The sequence below is a fragment of the Heptranchias perlo genome, chromosome 12 (assembly GCF_035084215.1).
Source record: "Heptranchias perlo isolate sHepPer1 chromosome 12, sHepPer1.hap1, whole genome shotgun sequence".
In the NCBI taxonomy this organism is placed as follows: Eukaryota; Metazoa; Chordata; class Chondrichthyes; order Hexanchiformes; family Hexanchidae; genus Heptranchias; species Heptranchias perlo.
Window position 1 is genome coordinate 16,205,554 of NC_090336.1, and position 23,559 is coordinate 16,229,112.

Here is a 23,559-nt window from a genome sequence, read left to right on the forward strand (position 1 = left end):
TATTACCGGTGCCCTCTCTGGTCTAGACATTGCCTAGGGTCTATACCACAAATAACTGGCCTACATGTCATTAAGGATTTTGGCATCTTCAAGGCATGCCTTAAACACAAGGATTACTTATACTGGGGTCGAGCTGACCAATATGAACTTTACTCAGTTCATCCTAATGTCACTCAGCCATTCAACTGAAACACAGATCCAGACCCCCTGTAAGAAGGGACAGAGGTAGTTCAGGTATTTGTTTTCAGCGTATGTAGGGCTTGGATTTCTGGAAAAACAGCAAAAATTTCTAATTTAAAAAAAAATCTTAAGCACTCAAGGCATGAAGATAAAGCCCCTTTGCCTCGGTTATAAATATGGGAACAGGGGGAGGGGGGTGAGAACATGACCTGCAATTGGATCAGTATTAGGATATGATATCACTGATTATGTTTGCACTACTAACATTGTATTTTTTTTATATATAATTCTCCTCATTTCTCCCTTCCTTTCCCCTCCACTTCATGGAGTAAAGCTCCATGGATGCGGACACTCTCACTTAAAACGGCCACTCTTCATGCGTAAGCCCAGACACCGAGCATGAGCAGGCTTTTCAATAATGAATGACACCGCAGCCTAGTCCAATCCAGTTTTTGCCCGACATTCATGCATGTGCTCTTTGCAACTGTGGGGGGGGGGGGGGGGGGGGGGGGAAGGGGTTTGGTTGACCTTTGGTTAGCAATTATCTGTGAAATCTTAGGAATCTTACAACACCAGGTTATAGTCCAACAGTTTTATTTGAAAATCACAAGCTTTCGGAGCTTTCCTCCTTCGTGACGAAGGAGGAAAGCTCCGAAAGCTTGTGATTTTCAAATAAAGCTGTTGGACTATAACCTGGTGTTGTAAGATTCCTTACATTTGTCCACCCCAGTCCATCACCGGCATCTCCACATCTGTGAAATCTTGGCTGATGCCTTCTACTCCCCCTCCCCCCCCACCAGTGACACAAAGGCCAATTGTAGCATACCAAATTCTGCACCTGGTTGAAACCAGCACAGACCAGAATCAAACTTGGCATCTTCTGCTCTCTGTGGCTTAGTACCCCAAGCATGTTTATTTAATCTTTTTTAAAAATAAAAGTACGTTGATGAAGCTCACATTACATGAACAAGGTGCGTCTGACAATGGTGAGGTGAATATCCTGACCGTTGCAGGAATTGAACCTGCCTTAATATCCCTACTCAGGCTAAAGATTCCTTAAGGTTATATTTTAGGACTTTTAATACTTTTCTTCAAAGTTAACTAATTGTTCGGAACTGTGTTCTTTTTTTTCTTCGAAGTTTCAGCAGTGTACTCGGCCTGGTACTTTAGAAGCCAAACGCTCACAGGTATGACTGGATCAGTTGACCTAAAGCTAAACCCCCGCCCCCGATCTGTTATCTGACTCACACACTGCATGACCTTCAGAAAACACTGCTGTGTTGTGACTGCAAAGTTTTGCAGCAGAAATCTTAGCTAAGATAATCTTTCTATTTCGATCCAGCCACCTTACACCCTGGCCTGCTTTCTTTTAAACCTCTCCCCCACCCATCCCCCCAAAAAACCCTGAATAGATCCACTGGACATTCCATGAGGATGCTACATTTGCATTGGTGTGCATCAATGCAGAAGTAACAATTTAACCCACAAGACTACCAAACACGCTAAAGCACTGAGGTGTGAGAACCCTTCCAGAAGGCAGTCCCACCAGTTTGAGTTCACATCCAATTCTGTACAACTCCAGCCTGAGGCACAGTTACTGTTAGAATCATAGAATCATAGAAGTTTACAACATGGAAACAGGCCCTTCGGCCCAACATGTCCATGTCGCCCAGTTTATACCACTAAGCTAGTCCCAATTGCCTGCACTTGGCCCATATCCCTCTATACTCATCTTACCCATGTAACTGTCCAAATGCTTTTTAAAAGACAAAATTGTACCCGCCTCTACTACTGCCTCTGGCAGCTCGTTCCAGACACTCACCACCCTTTGAGTGAAAAAATTGCCCCTTTGGACCCTTTTGTATCTCTCCCCTCTCACCTTAAATCTATGCCCCCTTGATATAGACTCCCCTACCTTTGGGAAAAGATTTTGACTATCTACTTTATCTATGCCCCTCATTATTTTATAGACTTCTAGAAGATCACCCCTAAACCTCCTACTCTCCAGGGAAAAAAGTCCCAGTCTATCCAACCTCTCCCTATAAGTCAAACCATCAAGTCCCGGTAGCATCCTAGTAAATCTTTTCTGCACTCTTTCTAGTTTAATAATATCCTTTCTATAATAGGGTGACCAGAACTGTACACAGTATTCCAAGTGTGGCCTTACTAATGTCTTGTACAACTTCAACAAGACATCCCAACTCCTGTTGCTCCTGAACCCAGGATATTTGCCAGTCACAAGGAGAATATGAGCTTCAAACCTTCAGCAGATGGTGATATTTTACCTTTGGAGAAAAGCAATCTATTGCTGGCAAAAGGTTCTCTTCTAACAGTAAGATGATACTGAATATTGCAGTTACTACCACTGCAATTAACAATCAAGGTGGCTCAGGTCGCATTACACAAAGAGAATGAGAGAAAGGATGGTGGAGGTGTGGTTACAAAATGGTTAGATGACGAGATAGTGGGGGAGGGGTGTGGATACATACTGGGGAGAGGGGTTGGCAGGGGTTTAACAGGCTGGAAAGGCAGGGAGATGGTGGGGTTATAGTCACACACTAGAGACGACACGGATTGGTGGGGGTGTAGTTACAGGCTAGAGAGGAGGGAAGATTGGTGGGGGTGTAGTCATAGACTAGAGAGAGGGGATTGGTGGGGGTGTAGTCATAGACTAGAGAGAGGGGATTGGTGGGGGTGCAGTCATAGACTAGAGAGAGGGGATTGGTGGGGGTGCAGTCATAGACTAGAGAGAGGGGATTGGTGGGGGTGTAGTCATAGACTAGAGAGAGGGGATTGGTGGGGGTGTAATTATAGACTAGAGAGAGGGGAATGGAGGGGGTGTAGTTATAGACTAGAGAGAGGGGATTGGTGGGGGTGTAGTCATAGACTAGAGAGAGGGGATTGGTGGGGGTGTAATTATAGACTAGAGAGAGGGGATTGGTGGGGGTGTAGTCATAGACTAGAGAGAGGGGAATGGAGGGGGTGTAGTTATAGACTAGAGAGAGGGGATTGGTGGGGGTGTAGTCATAGACTAGAGAGAGGGGATTGGTGGGGGTGTAGTCATAGACTAGAGAGAGGGGATTGGTGGGGGTGTAATTATAGACTAGAGAGAGGGGAATGGAGGGGGTGTAATTATAGACTAGAGAGAGGGGAATGGAGGGGGTGTAGTCATAGACTAGAGAGAGGGGAATGGAGGGGGTGTAGTCATAGACTAGAGAGAGGGGATTGGTGGGGGTGTAGTTATAGACTAGAGAGAGGGGATTGGTGGGGGTGTAGTCATAGACTAGAGAGAGGGGAATGGAGGGGGTGTAGTTATAAACTAGAGAGAGGGGATTGGTGGGGGTGTAGTTATAGACTAGAGAGAGGGGATTGGTGGGGGTGTAGTCATAGACTAGAGAGAGGGGATTGGTGGGGGTGTAATTATAGACTAGAGAGAGGGGATTGGTGGGGGTGTAGTCATAGACTAGAGAGAGGGGATTGGTGGGGGTGTAGTCATAGACTAGAGAGAGGGGATTGGTGGGGGTGTAATTATAGACTAGAGAGGGGGAAATGGAGGGGGTGTAGTTGCAGACTAGAGGCGGATTGATGGGGATGTAGTTATAGGCTAGAGAGGAGGGATTGGTGGGGGCATAGTTATAGCCTAGGGAGAGAGGATTGGTGGGAATGTAGTTACAGATTAGAGATGGGGTGGCAGGTGCAGTGTAGTAACAGGCTAGAGAAGGGGCAGTTTGTGGGGTATCGTTACAATCTGGAAAGGAAGAGGTTGGGGGTGATGCAATTACAGACTAGATAGGAGGGAAAGTTTGTGGGGGTGTAGTTACAGACTGGAGGGGGTTTGGAGATGGTGTGGTTACATATTAGAGAGAAGGGAGTTGGTGGGGAGGGTGTACTTCACACACTGGAGAGAGGGCACTGTGAAATAAAGATCATTTGCAACTTCTCCATCCAGACCTAGGTTCTAAATAATCAGACAGAAGGGGTTATCTTTCCAGTTCCTGTGTTCCCATATTATTTTTCTGACGCCACATTAAATATGGTATGTAACACCACAAATGACAATGGAACAGGTTGGTCAATAGGCATGCACAACTGGCACAGAAGGACCATGAGATAGCATGCAAATTTAATTAATTGTTAATTTGCGTGAATGTGAGTGAGAGATGTTGCTGGCACCATGGCAGGGAACAACAATTATACATGAAACGTGACATTCGAAATATCCTAGGGTTTTTAACCCTTTTTAAGTCCTTAGACCAGATCAGCAATTCTACCTGATAATGTCTGGGGAGGAACCAAGAGTAATTAGCAAAAGTCTCTTCGGCATTATTCCCGTCTGGCCCATCGAGATCTTTAACAAGTTTAGTTGCAAGAGGCACATTTACATCGGTCGTTACTGCAATGCAGTTGACTGATTACCATTCATTTGGTCTGTGATGGGCTTGGGGGACGAGTAATTAGGTGAAGGGTTTGAATTAAACATACCAGTGATGTTGGTCTTCAGTTCTTTATCGATGCCTTTGAGTGCCTGCATCATCTTAGGAATTCCATTCTGCTTGACCAGCTCCTCTTTGTTTACGGTGTTGTTGTAGATTAAGTTGCGCATTGCCGCAGTGGCGCTCCGCTGCACCTCCACTGAATCATGGTTGAAGAGGTTGGCGAGCTGAGTGATGGCCTTCAAGTTATAGGCCTGATGGGAGGGAAACATCCAATTCAGCAACTGCAATACCGAGCTCAGTAAATCAGAACTCTAACCCAACTTTGTGAAATACAGGACCCATTACTTAAAAGCTAGGAAGATAAAATCTAGGTCGCCACTGCCCAGTTTCAATCATCTCAGCTAAAACCGCTTACTCTTTCTGGAAAAATGCAGAGTCGCTGGCACTGAAGCACCTAGTGCTCACATCCTGTCGAATTTAGCCTCATTTCATAAAATTAATTTCCCAGCAGGGGATTATGCTTTCCTCTTATTTTAAGTTTCTTCCAGTGAGTCAGACTAAGACTTCTAACAGCATAACTGCAGCTGGTGCGAAGCCAAAGCACGTTGCGACTACCTCCTTCACTTTGCATTGATGCAAACTGTATAGTATTTCTATGCTTTAAAGCAAAGCAAGTGTTTTAACAAGTTAAAAAATAGAAGACACTGAGATGAAAGGCGGTTAAAATGCTGACGAGCTAAGCTTTAATGTTGTTTCCCCGTAGACTGTAAACAATAAGCAATATGTGAGCCTATCTCAGCAGTCAATAAACACTTCACACCCATTGTGTTGGGAGGTCTCTGGTCCCGCGTGCTCAGCAGGTTGATATGACAGGCCTTCCCTTCTGGCTGTGAACACAGGATGATTTAGAAACAGAGGCAGAGACACAGGTAGTCATTCAGGCCCAGCAAAGGCTGCAAAGTCAGTCAGCCTTTTTTTAAACTGAAAGCTATATGGGTAAGTTTTGGCCAGGCTCAGAAATTTAGCATACAGGAGAGACGTTAAGACTTATTTTGTTTAATTCAAGGGTGACAACCCACTGATGTGGGGAAATGTAGTGTGTTCATTATTTTGTATTATTATGCAGTTACACTGATTGAATTAACTGAGTCTAATCATAACTGTTATTCTGTTTGTTCACTTGCCATGAAATAAAGCAGCTTAACAATTTGTATCTGGCTTTGTTTTATCAGGTGTTTTCTCAATCCACCTTCGAGAAGATTGGAGAGGCACATGCGAAAGGCACAAATATCCAGTTCAGAACCACAAGGAGATACAATTGTTACATTCCTGGGTTACACAACCATATCTTTGCACACTGGCTAGTATAGGCACACACTAAACACAAGACGCCCAGACTGCTTATGGGAATGATGCACAGCTACATGTAAGAGAACATTTAGGGCAAGACCTGAATTTATAACACATCGCATAACTGATCTATAGGATTCCCTTATGAAGACAGTGGTCGATCACAGGGATTTAAGTTATGGAAAATCCTCAACCTATTTCATCCATTCCGCCCCCCTCCATATTCAATTATTCTTACCTCCTTTTTGGCATCTGCATCATGGTAGCATTTATGTTGGATGTACCCAGCTCCAACCACTTGATAATTAACATCGACATGGCTCAGAAGCTGCACAGCTATGGGCAGGTCCAACGCTTCAGTCCTAGAGAGAGCAGTGTTAAAAGTTTAGGCCCCTCAGCATATCCACAGAAAAATATTATCCTCAAACAGGAACCATAGGCTAGATTTTGCAAAGTTCTGCTTGAGGTGCAGATCTTTGTGTGCCTGGAGTACAGATTGGGATTTTGGGCATGGTGAGCCCTGTAAGATTTTCTGTTCATTTAAAATGAAGGGATGGAAAATTCCACGAGATGCGCGAAGTGTCCACATTCCCAAAACGTGCTTTAGGCAAGCGGAGACCCGCACCGAGAGTGCAAATTCCTAAAATCTACCCGTATAACCTGCAAGTGCACTGCTTATCTCCCCAAATACCTCCTCTTTCTCAATGCTTGAGTTTTTTTCCACAGATGCTGGCAACCCTTGTGGCCATTCTTCATGTGCAAGCCCGGACGATGCATGTTGCCAGGCTATTTGGGTCGTGGAGAGCATCACAGCTGAGCTAGATTCTGTCCTCACCGCACGTCCACACAAGTGCGCTTTGTAGCGGGAATCGCTGAACAGGAGCAGACACTTCCCCCTCCCTAGCCCATGGGCACCGTGGCCAATCGCAATCCCCCAAAAGCTCCCCAAAGTGAGATCAGGCTCAGCGATGTTTTAATAACAGAACACCTGTTCATTCACTCAGTTCCAGAAGAGTCGAGTGCCTCCTCTGTCAGTGTGACGTCACAGGCACGTGCTACAATAGCATTACTGTAACACAAAGAATGGTTTGCGAGATGGATGACATCATCACGTGGCAGGTTTGGCAAACAGATGAAAAAAATGTAGTCTCTCTCTCCCTGGGAAATAATACCCTCAAAAATGCTGAACAGATTGAATGAATTGCATGGCGTGATGTTTCCCCCTCATTTCTCTTGTCAATTGTTCAGTCAGGCCCTTCACAACAAGTTGGGTATCTTGGCTATATAAAACTGTACTGTTTGTTTCAGGTCTCTTGGCAGATTTTACAAATAATTTAGAAAAAAACAACTTTAGATTAATTTATCTATTTGTTCCCTGCTCAAGTTATTAGCAAGCTTTACAAAAAGAGAAATTACAATTTTTTTTAAAGCACTTCCTCTCTCAAATGTTTTTTTTAAACTACTTGTACTGAGATTTAGTATCCAGGCCTATTAAATGCTCTTTGTTGCAGGCAAGGAGAACTGGAACAACCAGTGATAAATATAAGTAACAGGACAATTACCGTTTTACAGCCTAATGGTACGTTTCAGTGGGGACTGCATTAAACGTTTAACAAATAAACAAAGAAGCTTTGGCGGTTTTTGAAGACTGGTGCCACTTTAAAGAACTACATTTCCCAAAATGCCATGCAACCCCCCCTAAATAAATGAAAAATACTTTTAGAAAATTCTGGACAATTCTCAATAATAGATTCCCCCCCCCCCACCCCATTTTCAAATGATATATCCACTATGTCAACCAGAAATATGAGCCAGTAGGAAGTAAAGATTAAAAACACAACATTCTCTCTTTCACCATCACCAGTAAATCTTGTTTGCTATAGAGTAAATCGACCACCTCGCTAATATATCATCGTGGACAAGATCAATCTCAAACTTACTGTGGCATTTGCAAGTTGAGCCTGTCAAACCTCTCCATTTGCATCTGCTGTGCTTGCATGTCTCCCATTTCTCGGGCACTAACATCTACACCGCCCAAGCTACGCAGGGATGGAGTGCGTGACACGTTCGAGTAGGAAATCGTAGCTGCTCTTCCTTGAGCTACTTTGCTGTTTTGCTGGACCCTTTGCAGCGTGCGCTGGGCTGGGGGTCTAATGTGTCGACGTACGGTAGTCTCCTCCACTTCTTCTGCTCCGTAGCCAGCCATGCCCATTGAACCACTCGGCAACCTTGTCAGGTTTTTCATGGAGCCTCCCACGCTCACACTATTCATTCTGTTGCCTGGAGGATGAGTCATCATGTAACTTCTCCTGTAGGTGCTGCCGCTATAGCTGTTACCCCCAGCTGAAGACAAATAGCCATTATCTACCTGATCCGAAATCATGCTCATCTCTTCATCATCCATTCTGGGATGCATGGCCTGTCCATTCATCTGTGCTTCGGACCAAGATTTTTTCCTTATGATCTGAGCATGTTTGCCAGGCAACTGCATTGAGCGTAGGGACACGTTATCGATGTCCTGCTGCCCCATCTGGGCTCGACTGGCATATCTATAACCTGCGGATTGGTGATAAGACACTGGTCTAGGTGCAGTCTGATGGACGGGAATAGATCTGTACTGAGGGATAAACTCATCCCCTTGTCTGCCATACTGACTTGTTGTGGTTGTCCTTTTCAAGGCATAATCCCCAACGGCTGAGCGGGATGACCAGTTTCGACTGCTCCCATGTTGGGACCCAGCTGGCTTGACAGTCTGAGGAAGAAATTTTAACGTGCATCCCTTTATTAAGCAAATTACAACAAACTCAGAGAAAAACAATTCAATTATCAAGTTCATTACTATTTGATCATTATATTCTGGAATGAAGCAGTTTCCCAACAGAAATGGGTTACGGCCTGTTCTTCTGAGATCAAAGTTGCTTAATTCAAATTATTGGATTATTCCATTTTTTTTTAAAGCACAAAAAAAAACAATTTCAAATTATGTGTAAAAGTGTTGTATGCAGACAATTTATATTACACATACATGCTGTGATTCCTGAAGGGACAGCAGCACCAACTAAACAAATCTAGATACTGTTTGATGCGCAGATTTTGGAACCGCTTACTCCAAAACCCTGGCTTCTGCTGCACCAAATACAAAAATCTGCACTAACTGAGGAGTGGGATCTTTGGCTGTTGCCTTTTCACATCCCCGGCCGAGGAGTGCCGAGACCAATTGTAGTGACCCAGTTACGGTCCTGGCTGTGTTTGAACGGCCACTGTCTGCTCACGGCACCATGGCACAGCACAGAAGAAAAATAGATTTCAAGTATTACAACACAGAAGGCCATATACTCACAGTGTACTTTCTGTCTGTTATAATAGCTTGAGACTTGGAGCTGAAGCCTGGCATGGTTGACGTATGATATCTCGTCATTCCTCTAGAATCTGTTGTAATATAAAAAGCTAGATTAATTGCTATCGGATTAAGAACATTTTTTCCCCATCTCCTCTCCTGAACGTGCTTACCCTGGCTGGATTATTGTCATAATTGCCCATGGGAGTTCTCTGATACCTTGCTGAAGTGATCATTCTTCAGCTAGCAGCCTGGACATTGACCCCAGTAATTTGCACATGATTGTCTCAATCTCCCGCCATAACTTCGGCAGAAACGGCCTAAACAACCGCTTACTCCGGGATTGCCGCAGATCATCCGCCAAAGTTAGGGTGGGAGATGGGGAGAACGCGGCAGAAATTCTGTGCTTGAACGTCAGCGGGCCATTCTACAATGAAGGTCATGACAGTCGAGTTTGATTGTGTCCTCACCCACACCAGCATGCTTTTCAGCAGGAGTCACAGGACAGCGATCAGAAGCAGAAACCCTAGCTGATTTTCTCCTCAGCCCAGGGGCAGTGCTCCCAACTGAGATTAGCTAAGATGTGGAGATGCCGGTGATGGACTGGGGTGGACAAATGTAAGGAGTCTTACAACACCAGGTTATAGTCCAACAGCTTTATTTGAAATCACAAGTTTTCGGAGGCTTCCTCCTTCGTCCACTCACCTGACGAAGGAGGAAGCCTCCGAAAGCTTGTGATTTCAAATAAAGCTGTTGGACTATAACCTGGTGTTGTAAGACTCCTTACATGAGATTAGCTAACTCAGCACAGACCAGGACTCCAAACCTGGGATACTTTGATCTGTATGTCTCAGTGCTACACTGGTGATGCCTTCAAACACCAGGTCATGGGGTTTCAAAAACATTTGCTGCTTACGCAGCTACTCCTCCTCGCCAGCCCTCTCCAAAGATTAAAGTTAAAAAAAGTTACAAAATATGAGCAAAACGAGGGTACAGACAATGAATATTAAGCATTTGAAGAATTCAGTAACAGTCTACGACAAAATAATTAACACAGCGCAACACAGAAGCAGATCCACAGAGAATTAATCCAAGGAAGTGATGCAAAGTATTCATCAGAGTATTGTGTCCAGTTACGGTTACCATAATTGCAAAAAGATGTAGCAATACTGTAAATGATTCAAAGGACAGCAGGGATGATTCCACTGACCTGTGGACAGAGGCCAAGGAAGCTAAATCTACTCTATTAAAGGAAATATTTATTAGCAGGGTATTCACAGTACAGTATCAGTCTTAAATATTTTACCTTTTATTTCTAATTAAATATTTGTGGGTAACCTAAATCTCCAGTATTTAGTTCCAAATGGTGTGGAATGTTTATAATCATTCACAAATTCAAGAACACAACAGCATTAGTATGTACACCACCCAGTCACATGATGCTGGTGAGGTAACTTAATCATCAATAATTCATCTGCCTTCTGGCCTATACCATAGGATGTTTGCCTAAAACAGCATTATATTTTGCTAGAAATAGATCATAGTAAAATTTGAACAAATATAACTAGTAGGTTCTTTGCCTAAACAGCAAGTCTTGCAAAGGGCTAAGCATGAATCTCAGAACTATAGGTTCATCAAATAAAGAAATGATGCTGGGACCTAAAGCAAAACCAGAAGAGGAAGAAAATAATGGTGATGGTGGTTGTACTGGGAGATTTACAAAAGTGATTAAGTACAGCCAATATATTTTGTGTAACAGACAAAGGGTTATTTTATTTTCTTAAATACACATGGCAATGACCTCTGTTGAGTTTAAACGAATAGAGTTGTCCTCGGAGCAATGCGTATGAATGATCATTGGTATATCAAATTATCTTTTATTGACCTCAGGTTGCTGTCTGAAACCTAATCTACACCTGAAAATCCTGCTGTCCTGTCAATTTAACTCCCCTAAATTTAGCTCAACTGTAGCATTTTTAACATATATTACACCAAGGCCGTCCCGTGATATCTCAAAACGCAACACAAGATAAATCAAGAAATAGTGATTAGATGATGCTAAGGTTGGCTTTACAGAGCAGTAGATTGTTGGAGGAAGGGAAGACTGAGGGAAATACGAAATTATACATTATTATAATGTTTTGACGTTCCAGAAAAGAATGAGTTAGAATAGGAAGTGGAGAGTATTGAATCCAATGCAGTAAGGATTCAGGGAGGAGTAAAAGCATGCAGGGTAATGTACTGCACCTTAAGGAGGAACAACAGTAAAGGACAAGCACTGATGATATCAATAAAATATAGAGAGAAAAATTTCAAAGTGAGGGGATGGATGCTAAAGGAGAGAGATGGATCGAATTTTAGATGACAAGATTTCTCTTGTATCTTCTGTCCAGGAATGCAAGAGAGATACTGGGAGCTTACCCAGATAAGGGAACAATTTTGAAATTCTGTACAAATTTGAGATTTAGAGACTTAAAAGCTGTTGAAATTGACATCCCTGAGCTGGTTCTATTGCCTACATTGACTATGAATGGTAAGACTATCTAGCCCGTTCCACACTACCTCATAATAAGTAAATGTTTTGACATCAAAACTTTGACTACAGTTGGAAAAATGCCTTTCAAATTGTCAGCTGCAAACTGGACTGTTGCTGACAAATCAAAAACCTCCATATGGATGGAGCCTTTGCTTTTGAAAGAATGGCATTCCATCTTCACACTATACTCCAAGCTGAAATTCTACTATTGGTTTATTTTGAAAGTTGATGGCATTTTCTGTACTCAGAAGATCAATACAAAAATCAGAATTCAAATTCATACAAATTTCATCACACACGGAAAAAGTAATGCACTCATTCCACTTTGGCTAACAACTATAGGAAACTGAATAACAGTGCAGTTTCAAAATGGCAAAATGCATTTTAGTAACTGTAGAACATTCTGAAAACTCAATAAAGAACCTGTGACCATGGAGCTCGCTTCAAAAGTTAATCGGTCACTAATGATGCATCAAAATATTGAGCCAAGACAAACATGTTTGCACTGCTGGAAAATAATACATTTTTTGCTTCAAAATTGCAGTTAAAACTCTTTATGAAAAGAACTGTTGTAATATTTCCATCTTTATATTTTTTATGGGAACAATGTAGATATAATCTCATTGGAATAAAAGGACAGTGAAGGTTGTGTGTGGGGTGGAGGAGGGAGGGGGAGGAACAGATTTGTGACAGATCCTGGAATGCTTATTAAGGATCGGAGAATATCTGCAGTGAAGACTGGCTGGGAACTGTATAGTCTAGGAAAATCTGAATGAGACACCTCAAAGTCCAGCACGTATTATGGGTTAGGGAGCTAATTGAAGCTATAAAGCTTGGAATGTATCTCAAAGTATTAACCTCTCAGAATTTGCAGGAGCTTCACTGCTAATGAAATGTAATGAGATCTTTTTCTAATAATGGTAGGTATGGTGAAAGGAGGGGTAATGTGAGAGCCTGTAGTTTAGCATCAAATGCTTCCACACTGGCACTAACTTTGATTTGATGAATATTTTAGACAGCAAATTTGTAGAGGCTGAAAGAGGAGAGTTTTTTCAGCCATGTTCTGGTTCACAGTTCAATAATCTGGACGAGTAACTAAACCATTCTATGAATACTGGTCTCTTATTCATTGGAAAGAGTGGAGCTAGATATTTTATTCAAAAAGCATGTGGCAACTATAGAATATCTCATTTATTTGAATAGAAGTTTGAATTCTGGACATCATAGATTCACTAAATTCACAGCTGCTGAAAAAGTGCCACATTTAGTGGCATCTATGGTAAAGTTAGAGAGAACAAGCCTGCTGTTACAATTGGTACAGTAATCATAGATAGGATTTTCATAAAGATGTTAATACAATATACCCCATGTGTGAAACAGATATTATCTCCACACAAGCTTTAGTCTTTTCTAAATTGTCTTCAATGTATAATCACAATGGAGCCAAATCTTTAATATGATTCAGATGCTTACAGGATTTTTTTTTTAATTTACTACATCCTCCTCCGAAACGCCAATGTAAAAGGGAGATGTGTGGGGACTAACATATTCACGATGATTGGCTTGCCAGTCTGTTTTCACAAAAAATTATAAGAAAATAGTGTCAAATTTTGTCTGATTACACTCCTGTGAAATGCCTTGGGACGTTTTACTACGTTAAAGGTGCTATATAAATGCAAGTTGTTATTTATTTTTTGAAAGAAAGGAGGATCCTAAAGACATTGAGGTGTATCAAAAACAGCTTTTTATTTTTTTCGCCACTCAGCTCAGCTCAGGAGTGTGGGATGGAAGTGCAGCCAGGTTTTGTTTTCTTTTTTTTGATGTGATTTGTTTTGTGAAGTTGTTATTGTTGGCATATTGAAAATTTAAAGAAGCTGTGTAGACAGGAACTATTGAATGAGGTTCCACGATGAATGTATCAAAAGCCTTCTTTACTCTTTGATTTCCATACAGCTAAAGGAGTTTTGAGAATAATCTTTTCCCATATTTTATATAATACATGTAACAGTGTCACAAAGTTGTAATGTATTATGGGGTTCAGATGACATCATAAGAACATAAGAAATAGGAGCAGGAGTAGGCCAATCGGCCCCTCGAGCCTGCTCCGCCATTCAATAAGATCATGGCTGATCTGATCCCAACCACAAATCTAAAGAACACAAGAAGTAGGAGCAGGACCCGGCCATTCAGCCCCTGGGCCCGCTCCGCCACCCACAGGGCCTTGACCGATCCGAACTCAGCTTCATGTCCAATTTCCTGCCCGCTCCCCATAACCCCTAATTCCCTTTACTTCTAGAAAACTGTCTATTTCTGTTTTAAATTTATCTAATGATGTAGCATAAAATGTTACAGCAAAACTCAAGAGTTTTAAGAACTTTATCCGAACTCCAAGGTGGTCCTTGAAACAAAAGACACGCTATGTAATTTTCAACAAACATCTACAAGGTTTGCAGGAAGATTCTTTAATTTTGCACTGGTCAAGGTCCTTATAGGTAGTAATCTGGGTCTTTAGTGGTGAGCGGTAGCTAACTGGAAAGAATATAAGGTGTCATGCTCAGCAGCAGCACAAACACGACAGGGTAGAAACAGTTTGATTATCACCATAAGTGTAGTTACTTTAGTTATTGGTGTCAGATGTGGGCCATGCCATGCATAAGTTGCATCATGACAGTATGGAACAAGCTTGGTGGACCAGATGTTCTTTTCCTGCCCTTCGTTTTTGCATGTTTATATGTTTGTATCATATCTCACACATTGAAGTATGACTGACTTGTATTTTGCACGTTGTTACTGAACTTGGGTTTTAACTTGTGAGAAGATTTGCTCTCTCTGGAGAAGAACTGACTTCAAGGTGATCTGTTATTTTCACCATCATGAAGGAGATTGACAAAGCTGACCCAAGCAAATTCGGAGCAATTGTAATGGACAATATAAATGGCTTTAAGAGGCAATTTAAAACATTTCTGGAAGGGATTGAGGGATGCAGTGAGAAGATAGGTAGGTGAGATTGATCTATCCAAAGTGGACAGGCTTTTTGTGCCATGTATTCTGTTCATTTACATTATTTAATGCCTTATATTCAAAATAATGGTCACTATATAGTGATTGTTATGTAGAAATCACAAAACATGGTTCAGATGATGTAAAAAAAAACTGAGCAAGAAAATGGCAATGTGAATCATATGAACTCCAAACTATAAATCACAGTATCTACATCATTTTATTACAATTAATGTTGCCCAGAAAGGGTTAAGAACTGGCGCTGCAACCTGCAAGTGACACCTTTGTCTACAAGATCAGATCTGCCTATAATCAGAACACTACAATCTTGAACTTCACTTAGGAGGACCACGCCCAGTGTTACCCTACACCCACATTATACATATTATCCATGGTTTGAGGGCTGTCCTAGCAAGTTTCTGTTCTATATTTTATTAAAACAAGCAGCAGGTGTATCCGGCTTCCATCGGTCAAGCATTCACAAGAAGGGTCGATACATTTCTAACTCAGCACATAAGCAGCAAGACAGATTTCTAATCGCAACACGTCTTGAAGACACTCCATTCGAGCATCAGATTGGAAGAAGCTGTTGCAATCATTTCGACCGTGACTGGTTTAAAACTCGAAAGAAGCAGCTGGGAAGTGAACACTTCAAACCCTAGGCGGGGGGTGAGTGAGGAGAACACTCCCTCCTGGGAAAGTTGGGGGATTTCCAGACACCAGTGAGAAAATGCAAACCAAAACAAACAAAGTGGGCGAGAGGGGCCGGGCCGGGAGGATTAGAGTGGAGTTTGAAGTCGATCTTTTCGGATGTGTCCCCTTTACTTACCTGCACTGACGGAGCTGCCGTACACCGAGCCATTGGACCGGCCGCCCCCGCTCTTGAGCATGGTCAGGACCTGCTCCTGGACCCTCATGGTCTTGTGCTGATCCCGCTGGTGGAACTCGTTCCTCTGGTCCAGCTGGATGTCCGAGGGCATGGCCAGGGTGGAGATCGGGGCGTCCGTCGGCAGGGCGGACTTGAGAAAGTGAGGCTCCTGCATCACGTTCATCTTCGCGGCTCCTACTTTGTCCAGCGAGGGAATCCACCTCCCTCCCTCCACCTCCTCCTCTCTCCCTCCCCTCCTCTCTCCCCGATCAGTCCATGTCAGGGGGGGAGGGCACCTGTCCACCTCCGGATCCCAACAACCAACTGCTTGCGAGCCCCTGCCCTTCCTCTTGTACTGCCTTTTCAGCAGCGAGTTGTGCGAGGCGAGGTGAGGCTACACCCTGGAGGGGTGACATCAGTGGAGGGGGTGGCGCCCCGCCGCTCCCGCTCCACCTTCCCCCAGGTGAGTCAGGCGCCAGGCAGCTCTCCGCCTCCGCAAGAAAGTTGTCTTAACACGACCCCCCCTCACTCCCCCATGTGCCCACCGCCCCACCCCCCTCTCTCTCTCCTTTACATTTGGACCAGGTCGACCCGCCGAAGAATTCAAGACAAGATTTTGTCTTTCTCCGATTGTTAAAATTACATGGTTGGAGTTCACTAAAACTTTGGGCAAATGCCAACCTCTCCCTCCTGCTGCTTTCCCTTTCCAGGTTAGCGTGTTAGGTGCTAAAATCACCCTCTCACAGGCTCGTTTCTACAGCAACGTTGCTTAATTTTATACCTCCTATTGAAAAAAATTTCCTCCATGACTTTTTTTTCTAAAATTGTACTTTATGATGGTGCTTCTAGCAAACTTTTTTTTTTGTCAGGGAGAAGAATCGTTTCATCTTCATTATCATCAGCGCAGTGAGGGTCAAATTTGAGTGAGGGCACATGGCCGCCCTGCCCACAAAGGGGTGGACACTTTCACTTTGTTGTGCACCATGCGCACTTTCTCGCAAGTTTCTTTTATAGTCCTCATCTTTATTGTGCGCATGTAATAAGGATTTTTTTTGTTCTTCGTTTCTTTTGTACACCTACTAGCCGTCAACTTTGCTCACCATTTTTTAACGGAGGCATCCGCCTATCCTTCTCTAATGGTGGTTATTGCCCTGTCAATACAGTCACATATCACACAGACATATTTTACATTACAGCAAGCAAATGAGGGGGGGGGGGGGGGAAGAGATTCCAAAGACTTTTTGTGTGCCCCTTTAAAAAAAATGTAATTTAAAAAGTTATAAAATCTTAAATTTAATCACAACAACTAAGAATTAATTAAGGATTGAAAAAGAAATTCAGGCAGATTACCTGGATGAGACTAACTCCAAAATAAAGAAGACTTGCCATAGCACTATTAAATGCGACAACGTTGCATTAAATTTGGCATTTTTGCAGATTTAAAACTCCCCTGATTAAAAGCATCAAACACTCGTCGTAACCTCTAAGCCCTCACTATATTACAAGGAAAAGAGTTAGTTCGTGGTTGGAGGGTGTGCCTGTTATGCCTAATAATATTAAAATTTATTGTTGAAACTTGGAAGTTCTCGGGTACCAACTTATTTTACAGATGGCGATGATGGGCAGATAATGACTATTATCTCGCTATTAAATTCCTGATGTGGAGATGCCGGTGATGGACTGGGGTTGACAATTGTAAACAATTTTACAACACCAAGTTATAGTCCAGCAATTTTATTTTAAATTCACAAGCTTTCGGAGGCTTCCTCCTTCCTCAGGTAAACATTTACCTGAGGAAGGAGGAAGCCTCCGAAAGCTTGTGAATTTAAAATAAAATTGCTGGACTATAACTTGGTGTTGTAAAATTGTTTACAATTATTAAATTCCTGGCAGCATCTCTAGCTGAGAAGCAAAGCAGGCAACCTGGCCCTATATACCTACCTATATTACTGAAAAGCAGCTTCAAAGGGGTTTGAAAGAAAAGCATGGGGGTGATTATCCCTCTGAATTCCCCTCTTTTCCTTTAGGGAAGCACGTTGTCTAAACTCAGTGCCCTACCATGATGGCATTGCTGCGATAGGTTGTTTCGTGCGTAGGGAATCACAGATGAGAACACATGCTTTACCATTTTGTTGCACAGTGAGTTGGAGCTCTAACATGCCATACCATTATATTACCCTATAATTACATAATCTGATGTACAGAAGCCCATCTGTTAAAAATGAACTGCTTGTCATCCTCCGCTGTGAAGATATTCAAGTATTTGCAGCAAATGTCAATTATAGAAACATACCACTCATTCCACTGGCATCTCCATCACTTGGTTCCCGCTAATCACAGAGCTAGAACTAAGGAGCAAAAAGTCAGAAGCCAACAGCAAATAATGCACAAGCTCCACATTCTTTAAATTGATCTCCACCCCAAAACATTCAATATTTTCATAATGTATGGTACTCGGAAGGAAAATGTTCAAACGGTTTAACTTGTTTAGATCCTCCCTGTGCAAATGGTTGTCTTACAAAATACTTTTGGGAACTAGTAGACTTGAGAAATGTTGGCATTTAATAGCACTTAGTCTTAACTAATTAAGATCTAATTATCTCTATAATCAGAGCTGCATTTCTTGTCCTTCCATTTGAGGTGATTCATAGTGGCTTGGTCCTGGCCAATATTTATCCCTCACCAACATCACTAAAGCAGATTATCTGGTCGTCATCACATTGCAGTTTATGAGACCTTGCTGTGCGCCAATGGGCTGCCCCATTTCCTACAACAGTGACTACACTTCAAAAGTATTTCACTGGCTGTAAAGCGCTTTGGGACATCCTGAGATTGTGAAAGGTTCTATATAAATGCAGGAATGTCTTTTTCTTTCTTTGTAATCCCACCCCCTGTGAAGAAGTGTAAAAATGAGCTTATGTTTTATAAAAGAGCGAGAATAGAAGAGGGACAAAAGGATAGCAAGATGGAGAGAAGGGAGTGCTCTGATGAAAGGAGAGTTTTCAGGTCTACTTGAACCATCAAACATGTGAGGTAATGGGTCAAGGAGCTGCTGGGGTGTACCTGGCCCAATGCCAGGCGAGAACCAGGCCAGTGAGGCAAGAGAGGCCTGAAAAGGTATTAGATGAGTATCAGGAACACCATGCAACATGCTGAAGAGGTGAAAGGTAAGGTGCCAGGAAGGCACAATGATATGAATGAATGAAGCACAAGAACAGTTGCCAGATGAGCACCAGTCATGTATTGGGATCACGTTGTGAGATGAACTGTATGTAATTGTTGTGGAATCCTGAGGTATAATGCTATTGTTGAGCACCAAGAAAGGCTCACGGTGGAACTTAGGCAAAAGCAGGGATGCACTCACCTGTCTATAGAAACCAGGAAACGTTCAGGTTGGAAAAAATAAATGTTTGTTGCAGGGACAAAAGAGGCACAACCCAGGTCTCAGGAAGGAATGAAACCAGTGGATCACGCATATATAGCAAATTGCAGGTAAAACAAAGCACAGTAACATCTATAGCTGGGACTGTTGATATACTTGGAGATAAATGGCAGCTTTTAATAATAGTTTATTTTGTACATTGCATTACTATTTATGATATTGTAACCCAAGCACAGCTGGTGTCAGTGTTAATAACAAAGTGAGTGCAGTGCACTTGTATCTTAACATGTGCATGTAACCTGTAACCAAAGGCTTACAAATGGGAACATACTGAAAGAATAGTGTCAAACTAGCCAGGGAAAAGACTGGAAGTGGTCAAGGAGTGTAATAGATTCAACTCTGATCTTGGCCAGCTTGTGTCCCCCCTCTTCTGTGGTTCAGTTGATAGCACCCTTGCTTCTGAGTCAGAAGGTTGTAGGTTCAAGTCCTACTCCAGAAACTTTGAGTATATAATCCAGGCTGACACTCCAGTACAGTACTGAGGGAGTGCTGCAGTGCTGCAGTGTTGCAGGTGCTGTCTTTTGGATGAGACGTTAAACCAAGGCCCCTTCTGCCCTCTCAGGTAGACGTATAAGATCCCATGGTACTATTCGAAGAACAGTAGGGGAATTCTCCCCAGTGTTCTGGCCAATATTTATCCCTCAACTAATATCACTAAAACAGATTATCTGGTCATTATCACATTGCTGTTTGTGGGATCATGCTGCGTGCAAATTGGCTGCTGCATTTCCTACATCTGGAATTTTTAAAAAACTAGTATCAGTAATGGTGGCCATGAAACTACCGGATTGTCGTAAAAACCCATCTGGTTCACTAATGTCCTTTAGGGAAGGAAACCTGCCGTCCTTACCCAGCCTGGCTGATATGTGACTCCAGACCCACAGCAATGTGGTTGATTCTTAATTGCCCTCTAAAATGGCCTAGCAAGCCACTCAGTTGTAAAATCTCGCGACAGAAAGTCATAACGAGAATAAAATCGGACGGACCACCCGGCATCGGACCACGAGGCACCGGACACGACAAAGGCAAACCAAGCCCAGTCGACCCTGCAAAGTCCTCCTCACTAACATCTGGGGACTTGTGCCAAAATTGGGAGAGCTGTCCCACAGACTCGTTAAGCAACAGCCTGACATAGCCATACTCACAGAATATTACCTTTCAGACAACGTCCCAGACTCTTCCATCAATATCCCTGGGTATGTCCTGACCCACCGGCAGGACAGACCGACCAGAGGTGGCGGTACAGTGATATACAGTCAGGAGGGAGTGGCCCTGGGAGTCCTCAACATTGACTCCGGACTCTATGAAATCTCATGGTATCAGGTCAAACATGGGCAAGGAAACCTCCTGCTGATTACCACCTACCGCCCTCCCTCAGTTGATGAATCAGTCCTCCTCCATGTTGAGCACCACTTGGAGGAAGCACTGAGGGTAGCAAATGCACAGAATGTACTCTGGGTGGGGAACTTCCATGTCCAGCACCAAGAGTGGCTTGGTAGCACCACTACTGACCGAGCTGGACGAGTCCTGAAGGACATAGCTGCCAGACTGGTCCTGTGGCAGGTGATGAGCGAACCAACACGAGGGAAAAACTTACTTGACCTCGTCCTCACCAATCTACCTGTCACAAATGCATCTGTCCATGACAGTATTGGTAGGAGTGAGGCGCTGTGGGCCATCAGCAGCAGCAGATTTGTATTCCAGCACAATCTGTAACTTCATGGCCCGGCATATTCCTCACTCTACCATTACCAACAAGCCAGGGGATCAACCCTGGTTCAATGAGGAGTGTAGAAGAGCATGCCAGGAGCCGCACCAGACGTACCTAAAAATGAGGTACCAACCTGGTGAAGTTACAACACAAGACTACATGCATGCTAAACAGCAGAAGCAACATGCTATAGACAGAGCTAAGCGATTCCACAATCAACAGATCAGATCAAAACTCTGCAGTCCTGCCACATCCAGTCGTGAATGGTGGTGGACAATTAAACAACTAACGGGAGGAGGAGGCTCTGTAAACATCCCCATCCTCAATGATGGCAGAGTCCAGCACGTGAGTGCAAAAGACAAGGCTGAAGCGTTTGCAACCATCTTCAGCTAGAAGCACCGAGTAGATGATCCAACTCGGCCTCCTCCCGATATCCCCACCATCACAGAAGCCAGTCTTCAGCCAATTCGATTCACTCCATGAGATATCAAGAAATGGCTGAGTGCACTGGATACAACAAAGGCTATGGGCCCCGACAACATCCCGGCTTTAGTGCTGAAGACTTGTGCTCCAGAACTAGCCGCACCTCTAGCCAAACTGTTCCAGTACAGCCACAACACTGGCGTCAACCCGACAATCTGGAAAATTGCCCAGGTATGTCCTGTCCACAAAAAGCAGGACAAATCCAATCTGGCCAATTACCGCCCCATCAGTCTACTCTCAATCATCAGCAAAGTGATGGAAGGTGTCGTCGACTACTATCAAGCGGCACTTATTCACCAATAACCTGCTCACCGATGCTCAGTTTGGGTTCCGCCAGGACCACTCAGCTCCAGACCTCATTACAGCCTTGGTCCAAACATGGACAAAAGAGCTGAATTCCAGAGGTGAGGTGAGAGTGACTGCCCTTGACATCAAGGCAGCGTTTGACCGAGTGTGGCACCAAGGAGCCCTCGTAAAATTGAAGTCAATGGAAATCAGGGGGAAAACTCTCCAGTGGCTGGAGTCATACGTAGCACAAAGGAAGATGGTAGTGGTTGTTGGAGGCCAATCATCTCAGCCCCAGGGCATTGCGGCAGGAGTTCCTCAGGGCAGTGTCCTAGGCCCAACCATCTTCAGCTGCTTCATCAATGACCTTCCCTCCATCATAAGGTCAGAAATGTGGATGCTCGCTGATGATTGCACAGTGTTAAGTTCCATTCACAACCCCTCAGATAATGAAACAGTCCGTGCCCGCATGCCGTAAGACCTGGACAACATCCAGGCTTGGGCTGATAAATGGCAAGTAACATTCGCACCAGATAAGTGCCAGGCAATGACCATCTCCAACAAGAGAGAGTCTAACCACCTCCCCTTGACATTCAACGGCATTACCATCGCCGAAGCCCCCAACATCAACATCCTGGGGGTCATCATTGACCATCTACAAGGCACAAATCAGGAGTGTGATGGAATACTCTCCACTTGCCTGGATGAGTGCAGCTCCAACAACACTCAAGAAGCTCAACAACACCCAGGACAAAGCAGCCCACTTGATTGGCACCCCATCCACCACCCTAAACATTCACTCCCTTCACCACAGTGGCTGCAGTGTGTACCATCCACAGGATGCACCACAACCACTCGCCAAGGCTTCTTCGACAGCACCTCCCAAACCAGTGACCTCTACCACCTAGAAGGACCAGGGCAGCAGGGACATGGGAACAACACCACCTGCATGTCTCCCTCCAAGTCACACACCATCCTGACTTGGAAATATATCGCCGTTCCTTCATCGTCGCTGGGTCAAAATCCTGGAACTCCCTACCTAACAGCACTGTGAGAGAACCTTCACCACACGGACTGCAGCGGTTCAAGAGGACGGCTCACCACTACCTTCTCAAGGGCAATTAGGGATGAGCAATAAATGCTGGCCTTGCCAGCGACGCCCACATCCCATGAATGAATAAAAAGAAAGACAACAGTCTGACAACACAGAGACAGTGGAGGGGTCAAGAGAGGTACTGCTGAGCATTGTTAGTGTGCATGTGAAAGCTGACCCCATGTCTGTGGATGATATTGCCAAGGGGAAGCATGAAGGTGAAGAAGAGAAGGGGTCCAAGGATCAATCCTTGGGGAACTCTAGAGGTTACAGTGCGTATAACACATGTGTAACGCTACATATAACACAATGGGTATGGGCATATTCCTTTACAGAGCTCTATATTAAACTTGGAGGCTCAGTTCTCTTCAACATTTTCTGACCCCCTAAAAGCCTATCTACTATCTACAAAGTTCAATCCACTTGTCTAGAGTGTGCAACCATAACAACACTCAAGAAGTTCAACACCATTGGGGATGGCAACCCTGCCTTTGGATTTGGTATCCACCGCCTCCACCCAATGCTCTGTAGATGCTGTATGTACTATCTACAGGATTCAGTGCAGCAACTCCCAGCCCAGCCTATGACCGCCAAGGACAAGAGCAAGAAGGTAATGGAAACATCATCACCTCCGAGTCCCATTCCAAGTCACACGCCATACCGACTTTAACATTTATCACCGTTCCTCCATTCGTCACTGAATCAAAATCCTTTAATTCTGTACCTACCACCAATGTGGGAGCAACACCACTGCAAGAACTGCAGTGTTTTCAGAAGAAGGCCAACCACCACATTCTCAGGGTAATTGGGCATGGTCAATAAATGTGGCCTTGCTATT

At 43.7% G+C, this 23,559-nt stretch overlaps 1 protein-coding gene across 2 annotated transcripts in view; it reads right to left on the reverse strand.

Annotated features, from left to right (window-relative positions):
- LOC137327840 (plakophilin-3-like) overlaps positions 1-16,122 on the reverse strand; it is a 44,818-nt gene extending 28,696 nt beyond the window's left edge. The window contains exons 1-5 of one of the 2 annotated variants that reach the window (XM_067993696.1): positions 15,669-16,122; positions 9,307-9,395; positions 7,907-8,718; positions 6,205-6,328; positions 4,663-4,867 (exon numbers count right to left, since the gene is read on the reverse strand). In XM_067993696.1, coding sequence (XP_067849797.1) covers positions 4,663-4,867; positions 6,205-6,328; positions 7,907-8,718; positions 9,307-9,395; positions 15,669-15,891 — 1,453 coding nt within the window. In that variant the 5' untranslated portion in view covers positions 15,892-16,122. Of the gene's footprint in view, positions 1-4,662; positions 4,868-6,204; positions 6,329-7,906; positions 8,719-9,306; positions 9,396-9,773; positions 9,945-15,668 lie in introns of those variants that run through there. The other variant, XM_067993697.1, reaches the window with a different exon arrangement.
- Positions 16,123-23,559: the final 7,437 nt, after the last annotated feature.